At 35.9% G+C, this 23,750-nt stretch overlaps 1 protein-coding gene across 12 annotated transcripts in view; it reads right to left on the reverse strand.

Moving 5' to 3' along the window:
• Positions 1–9,878: 9,878 nt before the first annotated feature.
• The window catches only part of MYT1L (myelin transcription factor 1 like), a 2,965,652-nt gene continuing 2,951,780 nt past the window's right edge, over positions 9,879–23,750 (reverse strand). For 11 of the 12 annotated variants that reach the window (XM_044070352.1, XM_044070344.1, XM_044070334.1 and 8 more), the window contains 2 exons: positions 12,931–13,074; positions 9,879–12,545 (listed from right to left, as the gene is read on the reverse strand). In XM_044070352.1, coding sequence (XP_043926287.1) covers positions 12,405–12,545; positions 12,931–13,074 — 285 coding nt within the window. In that variant the 3' untranslated portion in view covers positions 9,879–12,404. Of the gene's footprint in view, positions 12,546–12,930; positions 13,075–23,750 lie in introns of those variants that run through there. The other variant, XM_044070369.1, reaches the window with a different exon arrangement.

A 23,750-nucleotide genomic window follows, 5' to 3' on the forward strand; every position in this document is an offset into this window, starting at 1 on the left:
GTCAGACCTGTTCAATATGATCAAGGGAGTGACATAGCATAAAATGGAGGTCTTGAATGATGCCTTTGCATCTGTTTCCAGGCAGAAACAATGAGGAAGGATTTAATTCTAGGAGGAAAGTAAAGAGATTGGAGGCAAAAAAGAGCAGGTGAGTCACTAAAGTTAGAAGAGTAGAATATGTTATAGCTAGATTACACCACAGCTTAAGGGCTAGAATGACTTACAAAAAATCCTTGGGAATCTGGCCACATTCTTGCAAAGGTTCCTTACGAAGGTATCATATAGGTTTGTTGCCTGCAGAGAGACCCTGGAGAAAGACTACACTTGCACAAAAGGGGCTAGAAAGTTAAGATCAATAAGCTTGAGCTCTGTTGTATAGAATTTGATGGAAATGCTTCTTAGATAAAGATTGGCGATATTTCTTAAAGTCAGCTAACTTCAGGATGTGAATCAGCAAGTGTTCATTTCTGAAAGATCCTCATACACGAATCTAATTCAGTTTTATGACTGATTATAGCAGAGCTTGTCAAAGGCAGCCTGATCATTGTTATCTACTTTAACTTCAGCAAAGCCTCCATCAACGTGTCTCAACTGTCCAGATTTTTTCAGACTGTTCAGATTTCTGCCTCATATGTTTGGTCTGTTCCTCATAAAATTTGTGTTTTTCTGGCAAATCACTGAAGGCTGAAGTCACTTAATAATGACAGACATTTGAGTTATTTGAGTTTCAGACTTCATATCTTTCAAAAAAATACATGATAATGCAAAACCTGTCATACTAGCAATGATGTATGTTTATAGAAGTAATATTTAAGATCTGTCACTATTTTGGGGCCTTTGTCCCCCCAGTGTTTTGCCTTTGTCACTAACAGGTTAAGAATCATGTCTTCATTTCTGTACCACACATGCTACAAAGTAAGACCAGATAGCTGGAGGTAGGAGAAAATAGAAGTTGAGATAGGTAAAATGAGAGATGGATTAGGGAACATGGAGGCTGGTTGTAAATTGTTTTTTTTCAGGAGACATGACAATGACAAACGACATACTGTAATGATCTGCACTAGACCCAATGCACTTTAGAGATTTAGCCTCAGACATAATGCAAAGCATCAAGAATGACATTAGCCTTTCTATAGATTTGGTCAATAATGGTCCATGGAAACATGTGACCAGGACAAGCGATAAGGTGACTACATGACTACCTAGCTATCAACTAAACAGAGGCTAAGACTCGGCTCATGCAAATGTAAAATGCTGTGTAATGACAAGGAGTGAAGTACAGTTTGGGATGGTATCATTGAAGCAGGCAGTCACTGAGCAGACCTAAATGCAGTAATAACAGCATTGCAGATAAAGTGAATAGACAGCAACCATTATTAACAGTATACTGGAAAGTATTCGCTGTAGAGCAATACTGGAGAGTGATATAGTTATCTCACATTACCACTAACAGGAAAGCTGCAAATGGAATATTGAATATAGTTCTGGATACTCTAGCTAGAAAGGAGCATTATAATACTGGAAAGAATGCAAAAAGGGACAAGAGCTATTGGGGAGGGGTTTACCTAGGCTACAATTAAAGGCTGAGAGTGCTGTGTTTCTTTTTCATTAGAAGCATAGAGAGATGGGGGAAGATGATGTGTAAGTGCAAGATCATAAAGGGATCAGCAGGGTCAAATACAAGGGAATGGTTAATACATGGACTTAAAGAAGTTTTACTTTACAAGTAAGGCGGTAATTTATCTTTGAGCCATCAATGATTCCTTTTTCAGCTCACAGTTTACTAAAAATGAAATTTCCAAAACAGTGAATCAATAAAAAACTATAAATTACATATATGAACTCCACAGTTGTATTCCAGAGGAGAAAGTGGGAGAAAAACTCCAAAAAGCATACCAGCAGCTCGCATATTATAATATACTGTGATGAAACTCACTGCAGTGTAATATCTTCGCAATGAGGAAGTGCAATGGAAGAGTCAGTGATGACTCATGGTTATGATGTAAGGTGATAGGTGCACATAATTGGTTGCCTAAGTAAGTGTCAGGCCAGTTATATATGAAAGAAGGTATTTAAAAATCAATGACACAAATATAGAAAGGAGAAACCTTGTAGTGAAGAACAGCTGCAGGGTAGCAACCTGTGCCAAACAAGTCAACTAAAGTGGCTACTAGTCTCCTTCTGCTAGCATGAATATTCATGAATATTTATGTATTCACTAAGTGAAGATTGTAAACTTCAAATGTCAGGCTACATTAATGGGACATATAAAAGGTAAAAAGTATAAAAATGACAAGTGAGTTACTCTAACGCAATGTGAGGATTAGCTGTTGCATTCACATGAATTTCCCTACTAGAAATAACTGGACAGTATTCAAACATTTAACGGAGCTCATACAACTTGTGGAAGCTTATTTAAAGCATACTGGTGATCTGAATCTTTGTACAGTGAATATTTTATGCCAAGAATCCAATATGAGTTTGTTATAGGAGTGAGCAAAGATGATATTTGTTAGTATTTTCTGTTTCCCGTAAAGTATGGTGTGTAATCTAGGACAGCAAAGTGTAATGCAATTTTCAGGTAAACACTCATTATTCTAGTAAAATGTTAGAAGTCATGTGGTTTATCTTCCTTTTAAGTAGGTAAGTGTAGTTGTCCTTATTGAACCCTTTTTTATCCATGACCTGGGTCGCAGGGACAACTGGAGATGAAATGCCAATCAAGAAGAATGCTTTTGGGAGGTGAAAGGACTTTGGAGTACCTTGGAAAAACATACACAAGTATAAGAAGAAAGTACAAAACTCCAAAGAGACAGCAACTAGACATCATCTCAGGATTTTGCCCCATATCCTGAAGCCATGAGGAAAGGTTCTTGCTATTTGCATTCTATCCAGATATTCTGCAAATATAATACTAATTACCAAAATAATTTAGCAGTAGAAAGATATGGACAAGAATGTATTTTTGCAGCATATTTCGGCATAATGCATGAATGGAGGAGGATGATGGTTTATGCTCCCAAGTTATGATCAGCTGGATGTAATGATATTCTGTATCAAGGTACAGCATTATTTAATTCCTTTGATCCCTGATAGAAACTGGCTGTCAAAAAGCTCTGTTTTCAGACCATTCAAACAGTGCAGCTTAAGAAGCTTTACATCATACAAAAGGATTTGTAATGTACAAATCCTCAGTTAGACAGGATACTAATTCACTTTCACAAAAACAAGTTGTAGCTTATAAAAACAGCATAGAGTTCCTATTAGTAAACTTCATCGAAGTCCTATTCTATTTTCTTATTTGAATGACCCCTAGTAAGTTTGTAGCTCTGTTATCTATATGTCACTTTACTTTTAGTATCATGCTTCTTTTTTATTGCAATTCCACAGACAACAGCAACTTTCTGTGGTGATGCTGCATCTCCCATAAGCCCAAGCCAGGCCTCTATCCTTTCAAAATCTCTGGATTTTGATTATATTTCTGCTGGTCAAGGTTGACAATCTCTGCTACTTGTGAAATGACTAGCACAATCATAAAGATAGGTTTAAGTACTTTCTGGTGGTGGCTTCAACCTTTGCATGCTATGAAGTTTCCTTATAGATGATAGCAGACAATGAGGTTTAATCTAGAAACATTCTGCCCCCTACTAAGTAACAACCCTATGAAAGCTTGCCCACTAACTTTGCATGGTCAGTGATCAGTGGTATGAGTAACAGTGTCTATTGGGACAGCAAAGAATGTTCTGTATTTTATTAGCATGCCACCCATGCCCACCCATCAAGAGAGATTAGCAAGTAAAGACTCATCACTCTTGTCCGCCTGACACCAGTTTCTATAGGTACTAACTGAACCTAGGTCAATTGGGTGATAGTCCGGGCTTTATTCTTAATCATATTAAACTATACCATGCACTATCAGCAGCATAAGTATGATAATCACTAGGCACTACAGTCTTCCAAAAGTTCTTTTTTTATATATATATATATATATATATATATATATATATATATATATATATATATATGGGATCTGTACTGATCCCCAAATGACAACATCACCGAATCACTATCGGCCAGGCATATTTACATGAAAGTGCTTTTTACTGAAGAAGCACTTTTGTGTAAGCATGAGTGTTGTGGAGATTGTACTATGGTGCGGATAAGGGAACATTCCCTTTTCCTCACTGTAGTGTGATCGCGGAGCGAGAATATTAAAGTGGGGGTGGGGCATGTAGGGGGACTTGTCCCCCTGCATAAAAGTAGATTTATTGTTTTATTTTTTTTAACACACTTTAATGAAAGCGTTTTTTCGGTGAAAGAGCTTACATTAAAGTGTGTTCAGTGATTGTGGATTCAGACTATTGAACTTTCATTCAATAGTCCTAGATATATATATATATATATATATATATATATATATATATATATATATATATATCGACTATATACTTCTTAACCCACTTCTTTCCACCCACTGTCATAACTCAGCTGCTCTGTTTTATCTACTTTGGGTGAACGCTTCTTATACAATGCCATCCTCCTAACAGTTGTCAGCATTTTTTGCTTTAGCCACAAGCCTACTATCCCTGTGTATTCTGGTGATCATGCCCCACAGTACTACCATTCTGACATATGCATCTTGCCATGCATATACAGATTAAAGCTAGATTTCATAACACTGTTTGATTGGACACTTGCACCCATAGCTTCTAATGCTGTCTGCTGTGTTTCCTAGCCTCTAGGGGTCAGTAGTGCTGCCTTCCCTCCCCCAGGATAAAAACTGGCCAGCTTTTCAGTGTGGAGGTTTCTAATTGATCTGCAGATGTCTGGATCATGGTAATTAAGACTATATTTAATAAAAGTTAGCTGTTAAATAGGTTTGCTAAAATGATTGAGTTAACCCCTTAGGATGGAGCTAAGTGGTTATAAAGAATTAAATGAATATTATTCATAAAGGAATTCGCCCACTGGTTAAAGGGTTAAATGTAAATTTTTCATGTGATTGAAATGCACCTCTGGGGTAACATTTATTGGGAGTTGAATGTATATGTATATGTTTATAGGCATGGGATACATTTATCCATGTATTATATATAATGTATTTACAAACATAAAGGAAAAAGAAAAAGAGAAAAATTTCTTAATATTTTACTTCAATATACATATATATATATATATATATATATATATATATATATATATATATATATGCATTTTCCATTTTTTAAGATGTGATGGTGAGTGGGAAATGTTTTTATTCATTTTTTCACTTTTTGATTATTGTTTGTTTATTTCTTGGTTATGATTTTTTGGTTATTTGATTAGATCATTTATATATTATTTACATGTTATTTTTATATTCATGGTTTAAAACATGAATTATTGAATTTTTAAATAAGTGACGTTGTGTATATCATTAGACTATGAGCACATTAGTATTTTTATTAGCGTGATAGCGTAAAAGCTAGTTAAATTACGTTAGTCGTGAATGAGTTTTACTGCGTAAGCAGGTATTTTAAGACAATAATAAAATGTATGAATGGGATGTTAAATTTTAGTATGTGCCTTTAAATTGCTAAATGGATTATTGAATGATTGTTTGAGTTTTATTTTAAATAGTGGTTAGAGCTACTGTTTAAGAGTTTCTGAAGAAGTTGAGACATTGTATTTGACGAAAAGTGTATCGTTATTTTTACACACTTAAATTAAATATAAGTATCTTTCGAGTGGAGAATTTGATTTCTGTTACTTATTTGCATAGTCCTTCTCATGGTTGTAAGCGTGTATAGTTCATTCATATTATAATTCCTTAGATGGGTTTTTCAGACATACCACCGTGCACAGTTATGACTAAATGTCTCTCTTATTGTTATTCTCATTCCTAAAGCTTATCACAATTGCATGAATTCTGATTAACTTCACTATCTCTAATGACAGCTCACAGACACATCTAAAAATAGTCCTTAACTTCAACAAAATTAGCCCGCCAATTAGAGAAATGCATGAATAGAATAGCAGTTTGAGCTTATGAATGTGGCAATTGCCAAAACAATTTAGACTGCATTAAATCATAATACTTATATACAGTTTCGAAATTGTTTTTTTTTTGTGGACTGGATTGTATATACTACTTCCCAGTTTGTGTGCATTTACAGTTATATGAGGCTGGAGAATTTTGCATTATGATACAAAATGCATTTTATTATATTATTTCCAGAATAAATTGACAAATTAACCATATCCTATTAGGATGACAAAGATATTTCTCAGCTTTAGATGTGTTTCATGCTGTTTTGATAAACAGCAAAAGGAATGCTAAGGTGAAAGCTAAGGTGATCTAAGGGAAATTTATTTTTTATGCTTGTTAATTGCAACCATTGAGATACTGTGCTGTAAAACTAATAAATAGCCACAGTGATACATGGTAATGTCACCTTGCAAATCTGATCCATAGTTTTCAATGGTTGTACTGCAGTGATAAAGAAATGCAATGCCATCCCTAACTTGAATCCAAATCTATTTCTGATATACAGCTTCAGCAGAGAATGAATCAGGTATATGTCAAAACTAAAAAAACATACTTTGATGAGCCAAGATCAGTATATTATTCATCCACATTTGAATTTCCATCTCTAACTAGTTGGGTTCTTGTGCAGTAATATGACGTTTTTACTGCCTAAACCGTTTTGCTTTAGATATTAGAATGGCACTTAATTTATATTTGTGATGCAGCATGCTGCAGTGAATTGTTCTATGAAATCATTGCATAGCAGTCAAAATAATTTTCATATAGCAGTCTTGGAGAATGTAGTGTAAAACTATGTTTTGCAATCTGTAGCAGTGTTATAAAAACATGCATTAAACAAGTAAAAATCATATTAAGTATTGGCCCATGGCATAACTACTTAGAACCTGAGATGCTAATTATCCAGGTTTGTGAATAAATTCAGGAAAATAAAGAGTGAAGAAGGATATGGAACAATTGTCCTTCTTTGTCACATGGTTTGCCAATGCTTTTAGCATACCATTAGCTCTAGTGGACAGTAGTTTTTTTTTTTTTAATGCTGGAGTAGCTTCATTATCCTCTGTATTGCAACTCTACCTGATATTATTTCACACCCTAGTCAAACACAAGAAAGGGAACACGAATAGGAAAAATGTCCTGGCCAGCTAACTATAGTGTATGGATTATTTACCACCTGTATGTCTTACATTATAATCTTCATTCTGGAAGCCTTTTTATTTCTAGGTAATACATTTGCACAGAGCAACCACCTAAGTATAGTTTGAAAAATAGCTGTTGTTGATACTAGAAGGCATTGTGATAAGAGGAAATCAGGAAGTGCGGATTGAATAGCCATCCATGGTAGTTCTCAACAGTCAAATATAAATACGATAACTGCTGTCTGCACCTGGAACTGCCTCCTTGGACTTAAGTGATACAAACACAGTTGCTCCTCATTAACATTAAGTCTAATTCTGAAATTGTAACAGCATTCTGAGAAAATAATGAAAAACTGACATCAAGATCACAACACAAGGATTAGGGGGCATTTTTGTGTGTACTGGCTAGTATATTAATGCTGTTACTGTGTACAGCTTCACAATGTTTGTTAATTATTGTGTATAAAGCAACAGGAAACTAAAACTGCTCTGAATATGAAATCAGCCAAAATATGTTATATGTTTTAAAAGGCATAATATTAGGGCACCTGTTATATATTTTCTGATGGATTTGTATTGATCCACTGACATAGCAGCTGTAGGATTGAACAATACTTTTGAAATGAGTGGCATTCTGTCCACTGCTTTTTGCATTTTGACATGCATTATCTACACAACCAGTTGATATATAAGCTAAAATATTTGATTCTTATAATTGTACAATTTTGTATTGTGGAGTTCTTCTCCCCGGGCCTCCGCTGAAAAAGGGCTCAGCCTCAGACGGACTATTTCAATCAACAAATGTCAAATAAATAAATAAATATACACATACCTGTTGCATGCTTGTCAACCTGTCAGAAATGCATCACTTGTCAGTTGTAAAATGTAGCTCGTAACTATGGAAATGGACACTGAACTCCAAGTAACTCCTGCATGTGAGGGTTTCTAAATGGTTAAGCTTGGGAGCTACAAAATATTTTTGTTAGAACAAAGGTATACAAAAGCATTTTCATTATTCTGTATATGTACATTTAGTAATGAAATGCTATTTAAGGGTTAACCTATAAGAAATACTTATAGCAAATATAAAAGTGTGATGTTTCTTCTCGTAGAGCAAAGTTTCAACTTTTCAATATGGTCGTGAATAATTAAGCATATGTGCACAGAAGGGGTAGTGATATAAACATTATGTTAGTTTTAGGTTCTTAAATGCATAGCTTCATGCTATACCATGACTGATCCTCTTTAAGCCTTTAGAATCATTTTATTTATTTATATTTGGACCCCGCAGAGCAGACCATTAGTCTACCACTTGTGCCCCTTCTCGACCTCATATTCTGGAAGTCACTCCTGAAAACCATCCCATTCTCTGACACGAGATTGAGACACCCTAGTGTATATCATACTCAGGACTATAGGAATGTTTATTTATTTCCCTGCCCCAGTATATGATAAGCAATGATGTAAAGCCATTCTGGCCAAGAGCACCTGTCAATGCTTCCTCGCATATCTGTACGCATGGCATTCATATCCTAGTATCACCATCACAGCGGCTATTTCTGCTTATGACCCTCCCGCTGGATAGGCGAACCTGTAAAATACTACTTTCTTTCCTGTTCCCCTCCGATTTGTCTCCATAAAAAGAGCTGCAATGACTTCATGCAGTGGGCTATCACCTGAGGTTGTCTCATTTAAACTGCGGGGAGCAATAATGCATCAGGAGAGAGTGAGAGCAGCTACAAGATGTGAGCTGCAGTTTCTGAACAGTATATGATGGTTGTCTTATAAAATTATACTAAACAGACAAACAATTAACTAGAAGGAAAGAGTCCAAAGAATATCGATTACGTCAGATCATCAGACACCATCTACGATTCTGATTATATTGCAAAGCACATGTTTTCTGCACACTCATTTAATACTGTCCACAGGTACAACATTAAAGAGCTGTAAAATGAACTGTTTCCTGTGGTTCAGTGGTCCGGGATTAGATTCCTTCAGCCACTATTGCCTAAGTCTGTGACTGTCAGCATGTCAATTAACCAGGCAGTGCTCCCAGGCTGAGTCTGAAGAAGGTCCGTGGAGGTGTGTGCTTTGTTCCATTAAACAAATACAAATAAAATACATAAATATATAAAAAAAATAATGTGAAGCAATAAACAAATAAATACTCTGACATCTACAGCTCCATGTTTCCCCTTCTGTTACATGCTTATAAAACCCCAAATATAGTGAGGCTAAAAACAAATCTGGCAGAGCACAGTTATATGTATACAAGCAGAGCGAGTTCTGAATCAGAGACAGAAGTAAAATGGCATCTGCTATGTCCTTGTCTAACAAGAACATTTCTTTTAAAATGCAGCTGGCATATACCAAAAATTAGAACAAAAACAGAGGAGATGCTGAAGTGGTATTAAAAATAGAGCAGGTTATTGCAGGGAATACCATTAACAGGTACAGTTCCTCTACTGTCAATCAGACCTACTTGTGTCATTTGCTCACATACGCTTCGGTCTCTCAGGACTCATAATTGAAAAGATGCATGCATAATTAATGAGCTATGTCTTCCAAATGTCTGGCATGCGAAATTCAAAGAATAAAGGGCAAGGTTCATAACTAGAAATAGTAGTTGAATATTTATTCTCCAGGGCTGCCAGTACACAGATAGATGTGATAAGTCTAACACTGATTAGAGAATCACCATGCTACAAATGTGGCGACACAATTTTTTTTTCTTTTATTTAGAGTAAGATGTGTCAACATCCAGCATGACAAAATTGTACAAAGTTTCACAATTTAAAAATGAAGTTATCACAGCAACTTGTGATTTCACACATTTATAGCAAAATTAAAATGTCAAGAAATTCATGCCGTGTAGTACAAAAATAAATCAAACTTCAGTTCCACAGAGAGCACAATAAATAGTTTATACAAAATTTTTGTCTTAATAAATGATCACTTAAATTAACTTATAAATGAATATGAAGAATAAGATATAATAAATAAACTCTGATGACTCACAATAATTCCATATGAAAGGTCAGCATTCTAATATGTGATACCTTTGTATTCCCTATACAATACTGACAGATAACTCTTGATTTGATATTATGTACCAACATTAGATGAGCAGCAGGTTTGTGCTTAGAATCCCTTTCCATTATACATACAGTAGGTGATAACAATAAGAATCTAAAATTGATACTATCTATTTACTCTACGGAAAGCATTACTATTATCGGCAAAGAAGCTGCAGACACAATGCGGTGAGGAAAGGCATATGCAGTTATGATGAATGATGCCCCAAAAAGAGATGTGGGCAAATAGTACAATATTTATGGCAGAAAGTGAATAGCAAGCACCTTGCTTTAGCTCTCAGAAAGGCAATTCTGAGCATGGCAGCTACAACTAAACAGCACGACAGAAAGTGGGTGCTGTGCAAGTTAATACTGCAGAGCCCCAGAAGTAATTACAGCGTTTCCCAGCTTGTTTCTAGAGTCTACTTAGAGAACTGTTAATATTTGTACAGTGGTTAATATAAAGTGCTGCTGGGATAATATATATATATATATATATATATATATATATATATATATATATATCTATATCGAGGTTAAACATTGTATCAGAATATTTGCTGTGAGATCCCTGTAGTCTCTAAAAGTTGATATTGATCTGATTGAGCCCTCCTGGCTTCCCCCTTTTGTTTGTTCATGCAAGTGTCACTTCACAGAATGACACCTGGAATTGCACACCTCCGTAAATTGTGGATATAGGACAAGGTAAGTGCAAATAATCAACTGGCACATTGTGGGGACAATGACCCTGTAAGTCCCGCTTTTCTAAAATTCATTTCGTATAAAAAATTGCCACAACATATTCATTAGGATCATCACTGTTTTCATTACTACAACATCAGGACATGGAAGTAAAAGCAATGTGTTAAGCAAATGCATGTGATCATTCCAGATGAGTGGCGGGTGATGTTAGATTCCAGCAACAGAAGAGTCGATGCATTATGAACGTGGGCTTCTAGTTACATGACAGTTCAAATGACATATAGAATCATGGTAGTGAAACTGCATGATACAATCTTATATCTAAAATGACTGTGCGTATCTAGAGGTTACCACATTTGCTATAGCAGTGAGATAAAAAGTCCACACATTACAGATATATTACTTAAAGGCTCACTGTCTGTCCTGAAGATATTGTAAAAATTTCAGCAGTTTCATTTTCTTTCCTACACAATATGATTATCTAAAAATATTCATGTTGTATAAAAGGCAGTTTACTTTAAAAGTGAAACATAAACCAGTTACAAAACACATGATCTGAAGAATGCATTGCCTTGTGACTGATTAGTTAATTACTATGTCTGAATTTAATGAACTGGCAAAAACAATGAAAATGAAATTTACTCAATAAACAGTATTCTGCAAAATGCAGATACTTGTCACGTTTGAGTCATAGATTTTCTATTGAAAATAAATGTATAGGTAATCATTGTTCAGATGTGCATCATTAGCTTATTAGTAATATTATGCAGCATAACTCATTATGAGTTTTGGCTGAGTTTCCATGTCATGATATTGGGCACCCAACATGACCCAGAACCTCCATCTGCAGCTTATCAGGCCTTTTCTTCTTCATTTTCAAAAATCTCATATGATTGCCCCCACAGACCATCATCCTTTTAAAACAAAAGTCACAAAATATTTCAACCATTCTTCAAAAATAAAGCATTTTTTTGCAACCAATTCTTGCTATGAAACAATATGCACACAAAATTTTGTAAAATCCTCTTAACATGAGGCAAATGATAATGTTTAAAAAGTGGCTGCACACTGCAATATTGTCAGTCAAAGCTGTTCTTTCCATTTCATTTTGAAATACTAAAATGTTTTAATCACCGAATCATTAAAAAGAATTTACACTCATTCATTTTGTTCAGCTTACCTCTCAGAAATATATACCTCAAAAATGTGCATACATTAGCAGCTATAAACAGTACATGGCATATCACACTATGTCAGCTCATATGAAAACGTACAAAATGTGAATGTCTCCAAAATCTATTCTGCAGATACCATTTTAAAGCAAGACATAAAATCATGAAGTCTTGTAAGCATAACACTTCTTGTGTAACAGAAATATATGTAGAACACTGTCTGGTAAAGTAACAGCAGCAAAAACAAAAGGCATCCGCTTTCAAGCAAAATGTCCATTACAGCAGGTTTTTAGACCTGAATTCCTCTCACGGCCTGCTTTATATTTTCCAGAAGGGCCTTGTTTTCAGGACTCTGATAACGATCCTGGTTTGTATACATGTCCGTCAAAGTGGTCACGTAAGCATCAAAATTTTGTTCATTTATTGGCTCCTACGAAATATTAAACAGTAGTTCATACATAAAGGTTGTCCTATATAAAGAGTTTTTAATTCATTATAAAGAACAGTCATGAAGCACCTTTTGTCTTTTCTAAACAAACTTAGCCAGTTTCAACTCATGCGTGTGGGCTGCTTTAGGTAATTTCATTGTATGGGCATTGCAGGAAAGCCCCTACAGAACTGTTACTTTTTTAGACTGATCTTTAATTCTGCATTGATTTTTTTCAGCTGCATATATTTTCCTACTGTAGACTTCACAAACATCCACCTCAGGATGTTTGATCTACAAACTACAAAGTAAAAGAAAAAAGTCATCTATAATATGGGCCGGATGAGATCTCCAAATTGTTTGATTCATGCTTTCCTGAACCACTTACCATATCAGGCAGCTGGATATTGGCTAGACTATGAATTAATGACTGGCTTAGATTGGCCAGTTCATGGAGAAGAGACTCATTTTGTTGTTCAATTGCTTTGTTCTCCTCTTCTATTGTTTTCAGATTTGTTTCCATTGTTGTGATCTAAAATACACAAAAAATGCAGACTGTGATATAAGGTGGATGGAAGGAGCAGAATAAATTGTAATATAATGGCTCTTACAACAGGTAAACTCCACATGGGTCTTTGCTTAGAATGTGTGCTTTGAATGGCTTTTTTGTAACATAGTAAACCTGAGTAAAATATATATACCACTGCTTATATTAGAACATTACAGTAGTTCATGGTTTTGGATTTTAACAGTGACTTTAACACTGCAAACAGGTAGAGAATCAGTACATTCCTTTATTCTTTTATTAAGAAGTACTAGATGATCCATTCACCTGTGTCTTAATGTCTCTTTGTGAATGTGTCTTTTTCTCTCTTTGTCCATCATTTTTTTCTCTTTGTTAATAATGAGGTTCGAAAATTAAAATAAATGCTACTGTTCTGTCTTATACATCACCAGGCTGTATATACAAAGTATTGTGTAGGGAACATTAGGAATGTCACTCAATTGGGTAAATTATTATCATTTTTCTAAATATTATTATTATGTTTAATTTAAGGTAGGCAGATTAGGCAATTGACCTTTAAGGTACAAAGTTATGATGCAATGGCAGAAAAAAATATAATAGCTGGAAGTAAAGTGCACATGGGAGGCAATGCAATGCAAAGGCAATATGTGGTTCAGTATGCAAATCACTACATTAAAAGAAACACATTCACCATGATTGGTTTATATATAATTTAATCAAAAGATTAAATGCAAAAGTTAGATCGTATGTGTTGAATAATTCATGGCCTGGTTTGTATAGGGTGGTCCTCAACACTCAATGAAAAACATTTGCTAACAAGATCATGACCTTCACAGCAGTAGGTTATAATGTTTCTAGTTTTCCATTTTAGGTCATATTCCTACTACCATAATATGTGTCGGCCATTTTGAACTGAGGTCCTATGCAACAAATAACTTGCTTCAATAAAGTATTGGATTTTTGCGTTCACATGCAGAACAATTCCAGACAGTATTGCTTGCAGAAGAATGAGCTTGAAAAAGGTGAGCTAACTCTTGATGCAAGTATTTTAAAGTATTATTAAATATAAATAAAAGAAAACAGAAATAGCTGTCAAGTCTAAATGCTGAATTACACTGACAGATTGCAACAGCAGGGGTTATTACCACCTGGACTACAAAACAAAAAAAGGAAGTATGAGGCAGATAAGCTGAAATGGCAACCATTTACCTCTTGAGTTTTCAACAGTTTGCCAGTATGTTAGGTATAGCTCTCAATCGTCACATATTATGAGATATGTCACTCGTGAGCCCCTCAAAAATTCATTGTACTACAGAAAGGTATCACATTTCCCACACTACTCAGTAGAATTTAGAAGCATAAATTCATAGTAATTTATTACTGCATGTGGCATGCAAACATTTGCTTTCTTTGTATTCGAGTTCCAAGCTTTGGTATAAGCATATGTCTCACATTCACATGTTTCTGTTCACTTTTCTCACACTTTGTCAGACATTATGAAGACGAAAGGTTAAATGGGTATGCTGTTGTGCTAGATGTTGTGGATTTAGGGCAGTCACTTGTCACAGTGAAAAAAAACAGAGAAACAGAATGTTTGGGATCATCTGCAAACAGACATTTTATGTGCATGAGCCATTGTGGTGATACAACTGCTAGCGTCCTGAAAGGGAGAAGGTGATTAGGAAGTGCCATGCAAGCTACTCTGTTGGATGGTGAGTTCGAGAACATGACTGACTGACAAGAAGATAATTTATTTAGTTATTTGATGGCTAACTTGAACTTTCAGTTAACTTTTACAAAGGAATAATTTCTTTATTTTGGGTATGGGAATCAGGCATTTAGACATGTGCCGGTGTCCACAAATAGAACTTATCCCACAGGTCATTACTGTTTCATGAACATGGGCCTGGGATTAATTCAGGGGGTTGACATGGATATGCACTGTTTTGTTAATGTGAGCCACAGATGTTCACACACTCAATGAAAATAGCAATAAAAAAAAATTCTGATGCCTCACACGTGGCACAAATTAGATTGTGCATATAAGTAACTGACAGTGCTGAAGGACATCTCCCCACCATTATTATAAGACTGTGAAGAGCAATGGCAGATGTGGTGATGAAGAGTTTTAGTACGCTGTTTAAAAATCGGAAAATGATAATGTGGGGAAGCATCTGGGAAGTACACAATGTCTAGCCAATGGTTTATTCTTTACAGAATGCTCTTAAAAGCAGTATACTTTGAAAAGAAGGATAAAGATTTTTTTTGTCAAACATAAAAATGTATCTGTGAGTTCTTCTCACATCTGACATGAATTTTGTACATTTTTGCAGTACTAGTTATGTACAGTCTTCACTTCATTTCTTATGTATATCCTGTCTTGCTGACTATCTTTTTTTGTTTGTGTAACACTTGTTTTCCATTTCTCTGAGACGATATATCCCCCTGTCATGTATTGGAAATTCATTCATCCTAAGTTCAATCATCTCCTAAAACATTGAGAAAGTGAGTTGAGAGTATGGCTACAGGCTCTTATTCAGTGATGGTTAGGAGATTTTTTTTTAGTATGCAACTAACATCTCCCCTTGCTGACCAGAAAGCATAGTACAATAATTGCAAAACTGGATCCAGTGTGAGCATTCAGTTCTTTAGTCCCCCTACTTCCAGCCTGACTGCATCCACACTTGTGGAGAGTCTCAGTCCCTAGAGCTCCTAATACCTGCGCGCTTTTGCTGCAGGATTCTGCTAATACTCACTCCCCAAAACAGGCAGCCCTGCAGCAGCAACACAGTCACCAACCTCCCTTGCCAGCCAATCAAACCCGAGTCATCTGAGGCAATGTAAAGGCCAAAACCCCTATGCCATACAGCTGGCATCATCATGTTTGTGTTGGGATACTATCCATCCATACAGCATGCAGCCACCTTCTTTTTCAACACTTTCATTAATTACAGTGTGTGTAACTTGTGCTGAAGATTGCAGATTCAGTCCTAGTATGAAGCAACTGTTCGACCATAAGAGTGCACTCTCACTTCCCAGAATTTGTTAAATATTTGGGATGCATGGCTAGGTTTAAAAATGCCTTTGTGGTCATTAGCCTAGTAAACACATATGAACCTATGAAGATACGACTTATTACTGGAAGTCTCATTTAATGTCCATTGCAGTCAAGTAGCATATGACTTTGAACTGCATACCCATTCATCACTACATTGGTCTCTTGAATTTAAAATCTATGTCAATGCAAGAAGAAGAAGACACAATATGTAAGACTGGATTACCCTTAAATCATTCATATGTGCTTCCTGGCAACTGACAAACATAAACATACATGGTGAGTAGTGGTATGGAACAATTACCAGTGTAAGTAAAAGAATATTAATTCACAAATCAATACACATTTACTGAGGGGTCAAATTACGGGACATTTTATTTCTTGCATTAAAGTGCAGTGTTATAGGTGTTTGAAAAATGGAGATCACTATCTGTGTGCTTACCAGCAGTACTTAAAGGTGTTTCTTACTATGAAGTGAGGTAGTCAGTGGGCTGGATTCCAGCAGGAATCTGGAATGGAGTATCATGAAATGGCAAGCTGTTGTCCAAAATGTAGGATTCTGCTTCTCACACAGTAAGTAAAACTATTTTTAAAAACAAGAGAAGGCCAACTTTGACAATAAGAATAAAAACTGAGACTGAAATAGACATTGTATATGGAATAATTTAATAACTGTTTTGGAATTTAAAGCTCAGGAAATTTGGTCTTTTAAACATATAGTGACAGATACATTTTGTGATTTAACAACTGAATCTGAGGGACTCATCATGGAATTTCTGGAAGTATTTTAGAAAAGAAGGACATTTACCATGGAACAGTTATTTGTTTTCTGGTAGTTACTTAAATGTTAAAACAATGTGAGTTTGCAACTTAGAGCGGATGAATTAGAAGAATATGTTAAAAATACATGCAGGGCTTGTGTGAAACTGTTGGTTGTTGTGTCTTTTGGCTTTTCCTGGTTAGGAGTCACCACAGCGGAACTCCGGTTCGCTAATGATTGGCAGTAGATTTTTACGTGATGAGTTGCCGGCCCTGACACACAGCCTTCAACGAAGGTATGCCCATTCACACATGTCTCTACACAGAAGACGCTCTAGCTGAGAATCGAACAGGATAACATCTTACTGTGAGGCGACAACGCTACCACAGCACCACCACCGTGTGAAACTGTTGGTAAAATTTTGAAAGTTATAGAGCAGAGAAACTTATAGAATGGAGGGTGGAAGTTGTAGGCTATTTTGAAATGTGGAAAAAAAAACAAAACATGGTGAAACACTTGCCAAGTGTTATTTTTTATGGCTGGCCTTACAGGGACATTAAGATACATTGGTCAGCCTAAATCATACTTCTTTTGTTGAGGATTTTTCTCATTTAACTAATGATTTTGACAAAATACAATGTGACCAGAGTGGAGTGAAAGAAAATACAGCAATAATGTATATGTCTGAAAGCAGGCTGTGCAAATAAAGGGACACGTTTGGATGGACTGTCAAGAACAAACAGTAAATAGTGAAAAAGAAGGGGAAAGTGAAGAAAGCATGCATACGGAAGGACAAGAAGCAGCTGAGGGGAAAGAGTGAACTAGACGAAGAAGAAACTGTATAAGAAGAACAAATACAGAGGAGAAAAGTAGGACAGAGTCTGCATGCAGGAAGAGAGGTCAGGAGAAGGGGTTGACAGTAAAAAAAAATAACTGAAGTTTTTACCAGTGAAAATATGATTCTGAAGATCAAGGATTATTTGCACATAAACCCAGAAAAATATTGAATAGGGAAACAAGTAAAACTCAGAAAAAGAAAATTTAAAAAATGTTCCCCTAAAATTAAAAAGAAGGAAAGGCAACAATATTAGAGCACATTCAGTAAATATCAGTATTATTAACACTGTAAGAGGGACAGGGATACTGGAATGGTGTGCTAAATGAGACAGGGCAGTTATTATGTTAAGGGATGGCACATTCCTGACAAGTGAAGAAAGACTGCAAATAGAAAAAAGTTATGGGGTAGAAATATAATATGGAACTTACTGACAGTTATTCTGGAGTAGCTGTGTTGTGCAAAGATATAGTGAAAATACTTGATGCAACATTAGTAGGGATGGGAAGATTAATGGTTATGGATATGAGGTGTACAGAATATGTTTATAGAATTATAGCATTGTCTGCATATACAACCAGCAAGGAAATAAGAATCTGTCTCATCAAATATTAGACTATATGGTGATTAATAAAAATTACAATTGCAAAGGGCTTTAATTGTATTTTAAGGGGAAGTCATAAAAAGAAAGGGCAAGATGTAAAAAATACAGGAAGTAATAAAATGTGGTCAGTTACATCTGCGGAACAAAAGCCAATGGACTTTTAGAAGGGGGACACTTGGATCTGAAATTGATTATTTTGCACTGTTGAAAGGCATGAGTGTAGCAGACAATGATACAGTTGTGACAGATTTCTCAGATAATATTGATGAAGCTGAAGGAAGAAAGGGAGTATATTAAAATAGGAAAGTGAATTAAAAAAAATGAAAATTATGGGATAAAAGTAAGGAGTGGGATGTATTGCAGCTATGGAATAAACATATAACCACAAAGGACTTCTATACAAACTGGCCTGAATGGTGGATTGAATTTAAAACGAAGTATAAAAAGTGTTTTTTTTTCCACAGTGACAAGATGATGTAGTAAGGGAAGAGAAAGTGAATTATGGGAAAGTGTATAGGAAGGTGTTAGGGAATTTAAAGAATAATGCAATAAAATAAAGATATATCTATGAAATTGAGAAGAAGTTAAGGCATTAAAGTTTAGGCAGATAAATTATTTACAAGGGGAAGGGAGGAGGTGTCTGCATATTTGGGTGGAATAGTAAAGGAGGATATTAATGTAACGCGTGAAATGAAAAATGTAAAAGGAGAGGTAAAAAGAATACAAGAACAAATTATGAGTATTGTAGTATAGCATGTGGGAAATATGTTTAAGAGTAAAATGATGGCAAACAAGAGAGAATGGAAAGTAAAACATTTTCCTGATTATGATAAGGAAGAATTGGATAACATATTTAAGAAAGTAAGTGCTGATTCAGTATCATGCCCAGATGGTATAAGATATGGAATGTACAAAACATAAATAGACTGACCAGAGGGCATTTTGTAAATCTACTGAATGAATCATTGAAGGGAGAGTTTGTGTATTAAGAGTCATGTACTAGGATATTAAAATTTGTGTGGAAGAAAGAATGAAGCTCTATCATGCTAAATGACCTGTATTACAAACTTTTTATGGGAGTAACAGACAGGAAATGGAAGGAAGGATGAGGGAGGATGATGTTATAAGTAAAAGGGAGGAAACTTATGGTAGGTGATATTAGTAAGGCATTTGATACTGTGGGGCATGATGTTTTGTGGAACGCTATAGAGGTATGGAGTAGGTAACAGAATTAGCAGAGTATTAGGTATGTCAGCATATCAGAATAATAGGATGACAGTGTTAGTGAATGGGTGGTTTAATAAAGAAATATATCTGAAGTGTGGTATAAGACAAGGGTGCCCCATGAGTGGAACTTTGTTTGCAATGGTAACGAATGTGATAGTGAGTGAAGTAGCTTATAAGGTGAAAGATGCTAGTTATGCGAAGGAAAAGGAGGTTGTTGTGATACAGGTGTTTTGGCATACGTTGTTAATATAGTTACAGTTGCTAAGAACAAAATACGGATGAGAGAAGAGTTGATTTATCTGAATGGTTGTTTAAAGGAACCAGGAATGACCTTTTATAAAGATAAACATAATGGCATGGGTGATGTGGTGAAAATTGGGATGTGTATTTTTCAATGAATGAAGTACCTTTGCTAAGAATAACATTTGAGAAAACCTAATATATTCACGATGCAATTAGAAGAGTTGATAAATGAAATGAAAGAAATATGTCTTCTGTGGAAGACATATTGATTATCATATAGGAAAAAGGCTTATGTAGTAAATTTGTTATTAATGGGAAAATAGAATATACGTCAAATGCTTATAAGACCCCAGTAAATAATGAATAGGAAATTGTGCCGCTGGTGTTTTCTTTCATATGGGGTTCAAGATGAAACCCATTGAAAAGAGGTGTGTCATATATGAGTGAAGATAAAGGGGGACTGGTGGTCACTAAATCCACTGGTGTATTGTACGTCTTTAAACTGGTAAAGGAAAACAATGAGAAGTTAATAGTGAGAATGTTTGTATAAGAACAAAACATTTTGGGAAATGATAAGAATAAGAAAAAAAGAGAAAAAGAATATGTGATTGAAGAAACTGAAATGATCAAGAACAATACTAATGTGGAAAATAAAATCTGATGGTATAGAGAAAGATAAATGAATGTGGTCTAATAATGTGCTGAAACAATATTAGTATGTAAATCTGTAGGAAAATGCAACAGAAGTGATTAAAGCCATTAAGGCAAAGAAAAAGTAATGTACCAAGCTAGTAGAATGTCATGATTTACTATGGAGACTGCTAATAAATAATTTACTAGTAAAGGGGAGCATGCTATACAAAATGAATTAAAAAGTGTCCTTATTTTGTGAGGAGGAAAAGCCAACAAAGCATGTGTTTCAGAAATATAAAAGAGTGGTGAAACTCTAGAAAGATGTTGTGAAGAAATTGTTCTGAGACTGCTAGTGATCGAAACAATATAAATATTAATGTGATTGTGTATGGGTATTATAAGAATGAGAAGAAGGAATATGTGAGAAGGGTAGATAATAATTTATTTGATCTAATAAGGGTTACTTGGAATGAAAGACAATGACATTTTGCTTAATGGGAAATGGATTTTGTCAGATATACTGCAAAAAAGTCAGATTATGGTTGTGGAAGAAGGAATGGGGGTTAATTATGGAATAAAACAATGAGAATAGCATAAAAAGTAAACAATATTAAGAAATAGAAATGTGTGTATCTGTGTCTGTTAATATGTAAAGTTAGTAACTATGCAAATATATAAATAATGTTTTATGTTGTGTTAAACAGAGGGCCCTTACTCTTTTCAACAGGTGCCATGGGATCTTTTACATCCACCTGAGCTACCAGCAACTGAAGCAGATGGAACCTGAGTTTTAATATCTCATCCAAAGAACAACACAACACAGCACTTCCTTAATACTGCATTGCAGTGATGACAATCCAATTAGCCCACGTGGGAGAAGAACTCACAGCCTTCTGGTCTTTTTAGCATTAAAAGCAATTGTGCTACCTGTGTTTGTCCTCATAGGTAGGTTAGCCATTACTTTTAAGTTTATTACATTTGATAGGCTGTTCAAATCAGACTTGATGCTTCATTATGTTCCAGGTAGGCTGTTGGTTAGTGAGCAGTCATATCTGCAGGCTGCTTTACTGAAATGGACATGCAGGTGGAAATATAGGGTAGGATAGAAACTAGAAAGTGTGTTTCAGCAACAGATGTCCTCTTGGAGACACCATTGTGCAGTACAAAGTGAGACTTTGTGGGTTATTTGACAGTATGTTTTGACAATTACTGTACTGTGGCTGCAATTCATGTGAAGTTGTGAGGCACCTGACCATACAGGTTGGGTTGCGCATCCACTCCCTTTGGACTACACAATTTGCAATAGAATATAGTGCTTTGTGAGACATCAGAATGTCCTGTTTGTCTTAATGCAGGTCCATTGTGAGTGAAACAGTGTGGCACAATGCAGGACAGGTGGATGCTTCTTTGACAGTCTGTCCTGCTGTGAACAGCACTGGCCAGGACACACTGTAAATGTTGGCATACTTGACAATCCATGTGCCACTTACATTTTTATAAACAACACACACAACTGCAACTGTAATGCAAGCTGCAGCATAGGTGTTTTATTCCCATTATGAAACAAACTATTGTGGGCAGCTTTTGCTATGGTGCTCTGTTTTATACATGTTCCTATTCCTCTAGCAGGGCTCAGTACAGACTACCTGAACAATTACTTGGTGTCAGATTTCAAAACAATTTGTATTTGGGAAAGGTGTGCCTCATGCTCCCAGATATAACTAACATTGTGACAATTCCAAAACAATGCTTGTGCGAGTCCTTCCATGGGTTATGCAAATGAGAAATAACACGAGCCTTCATGGGCAGCCTGCATTTCATACATTCATTTAAAAAAGAACTAGTGTAGGCACTGACCCAGCACTGTGGCAGTTTAAATTGGTTGTACATACCTGTAAAGTCAGACATAGCCAGTTTGTAGACCCCAAAAATAATAATAGTTCTAACAGCTCCCATGTTGTGAATTGGAGTGTATCCCAAATCAAGCTATGTCTTTATGGCTTGCAGAAGGACACAGAGGTGCGTGTGTGTGTGTGTGTGTGTGTGTGTGTGTGTGTGTGTGTGTGTGTGTGTGTGTGTGTGTGTGTGTGTGTGTGTGTGTGTGTGTGTGTGTGTGTGTGTGTGTGTGTGTGTGTGTGTGTGTGCGTGTGTGTGTGAGAAAGAGAGAGAGAGTGAGTGTCTGATAGTGTGATATGTTTATCACAGGTGGACAGTAGTCTCTCCTTTGATAATCACATCACCACAGTAGTCAGGAAATCCTTCTATGTGGCACACCTTATCACAAAAGGTTTCTCATCCAGGAAAAAAGAGGTAGTTGTTTCCCTCTACTCATCACTCATTAGACCCATTATAGAGTGCAATGCCCCTTTTGGTATGTACCACACAAGACATCTACAACTACTGGAAAGACAGCAGAAATACCTCACAAAGAGGATTACCAGCCTCAAACAGATGCCCTTCGCAGACTGTCTCAAAAAACTCCAGCTTTACTTCATCGCATATCGGTGCTCAGAGGCGATCTCTGCCTAACATACAAAGCTATGTCAAACCCAGAGCTGTTGGACATGCTCCACTTAAAGAAATCCCAATCCCTCTGAGCTACATGCTCTAGGGTCATAAACCTTGTCACCACAATAAACAGAACATGCTGGAGGGATAGATTCCTGTCCCAGAGACTTCCCATACTCTGGAACAAACTACCTATCTATATCAAACAGAGCTCCTCATTAGCACTCTTCAAGAAAAATCTTGATGATTGGATGGGACATAGGAAATTCACCCCGGGGATCACCTCTGTGGCTGTGCTTGACAGGGGCACAGGAAAATAATTTTCTTGGGGGTGGTGAAAGCCAGGGTACCTTTTTGACTAGGCTTGTATAGGCCCTAGGGCTGATAGCCTAGTACCTACCTATGAACCTATGATGTCAAGCTTTCATACATGCTATGGCCTTGCTTTCATACTTTTCTATAATAATGCTTTTCAGCACTATACTGCCCCTTGTGCCTTTGTCAGTCGGTGTTACTTACCTTTTTATTGCACACCCTTTGAAATTATTATGATGCCACGAGTGCATTGCCGTGGTAGAAGCCTGTAGCATTTTTTCATTTCACGTTTTACTGCTTATTTTCATTGCTAAGACGCCTCTGTGTTGTTAGCTCTACACATCTAATTTTAAAATGAGAGACTTAAGCCATACTGCTGTTTGTAAAACCTCATCCTATTTTCAATTAGCTGCAGCATTAATGTTGGAGTAATATATGGCAGATGCAGGGGAAGAAGATATACAAGCTGTGTTGCATAATTAGATGATATGCTTGTAGGGGG

The sequence above is a fragment of the Protopterus annectens genome, chromosome 1.part0 (genome assembly GCF_019279795.1).
Source record: "Protopterus annectens isolate FY-2018-M chromosome 1.part0, PAN1.0, whole genome shotgun sequence".
In the NCBI taxonomy this organism is placed as follows: domain Eukaryota; kingdom Metazoa; phylum Chordata; order Ceratodontiformes; family Protopteridae; genus Protopterus; species Protopterus annectens.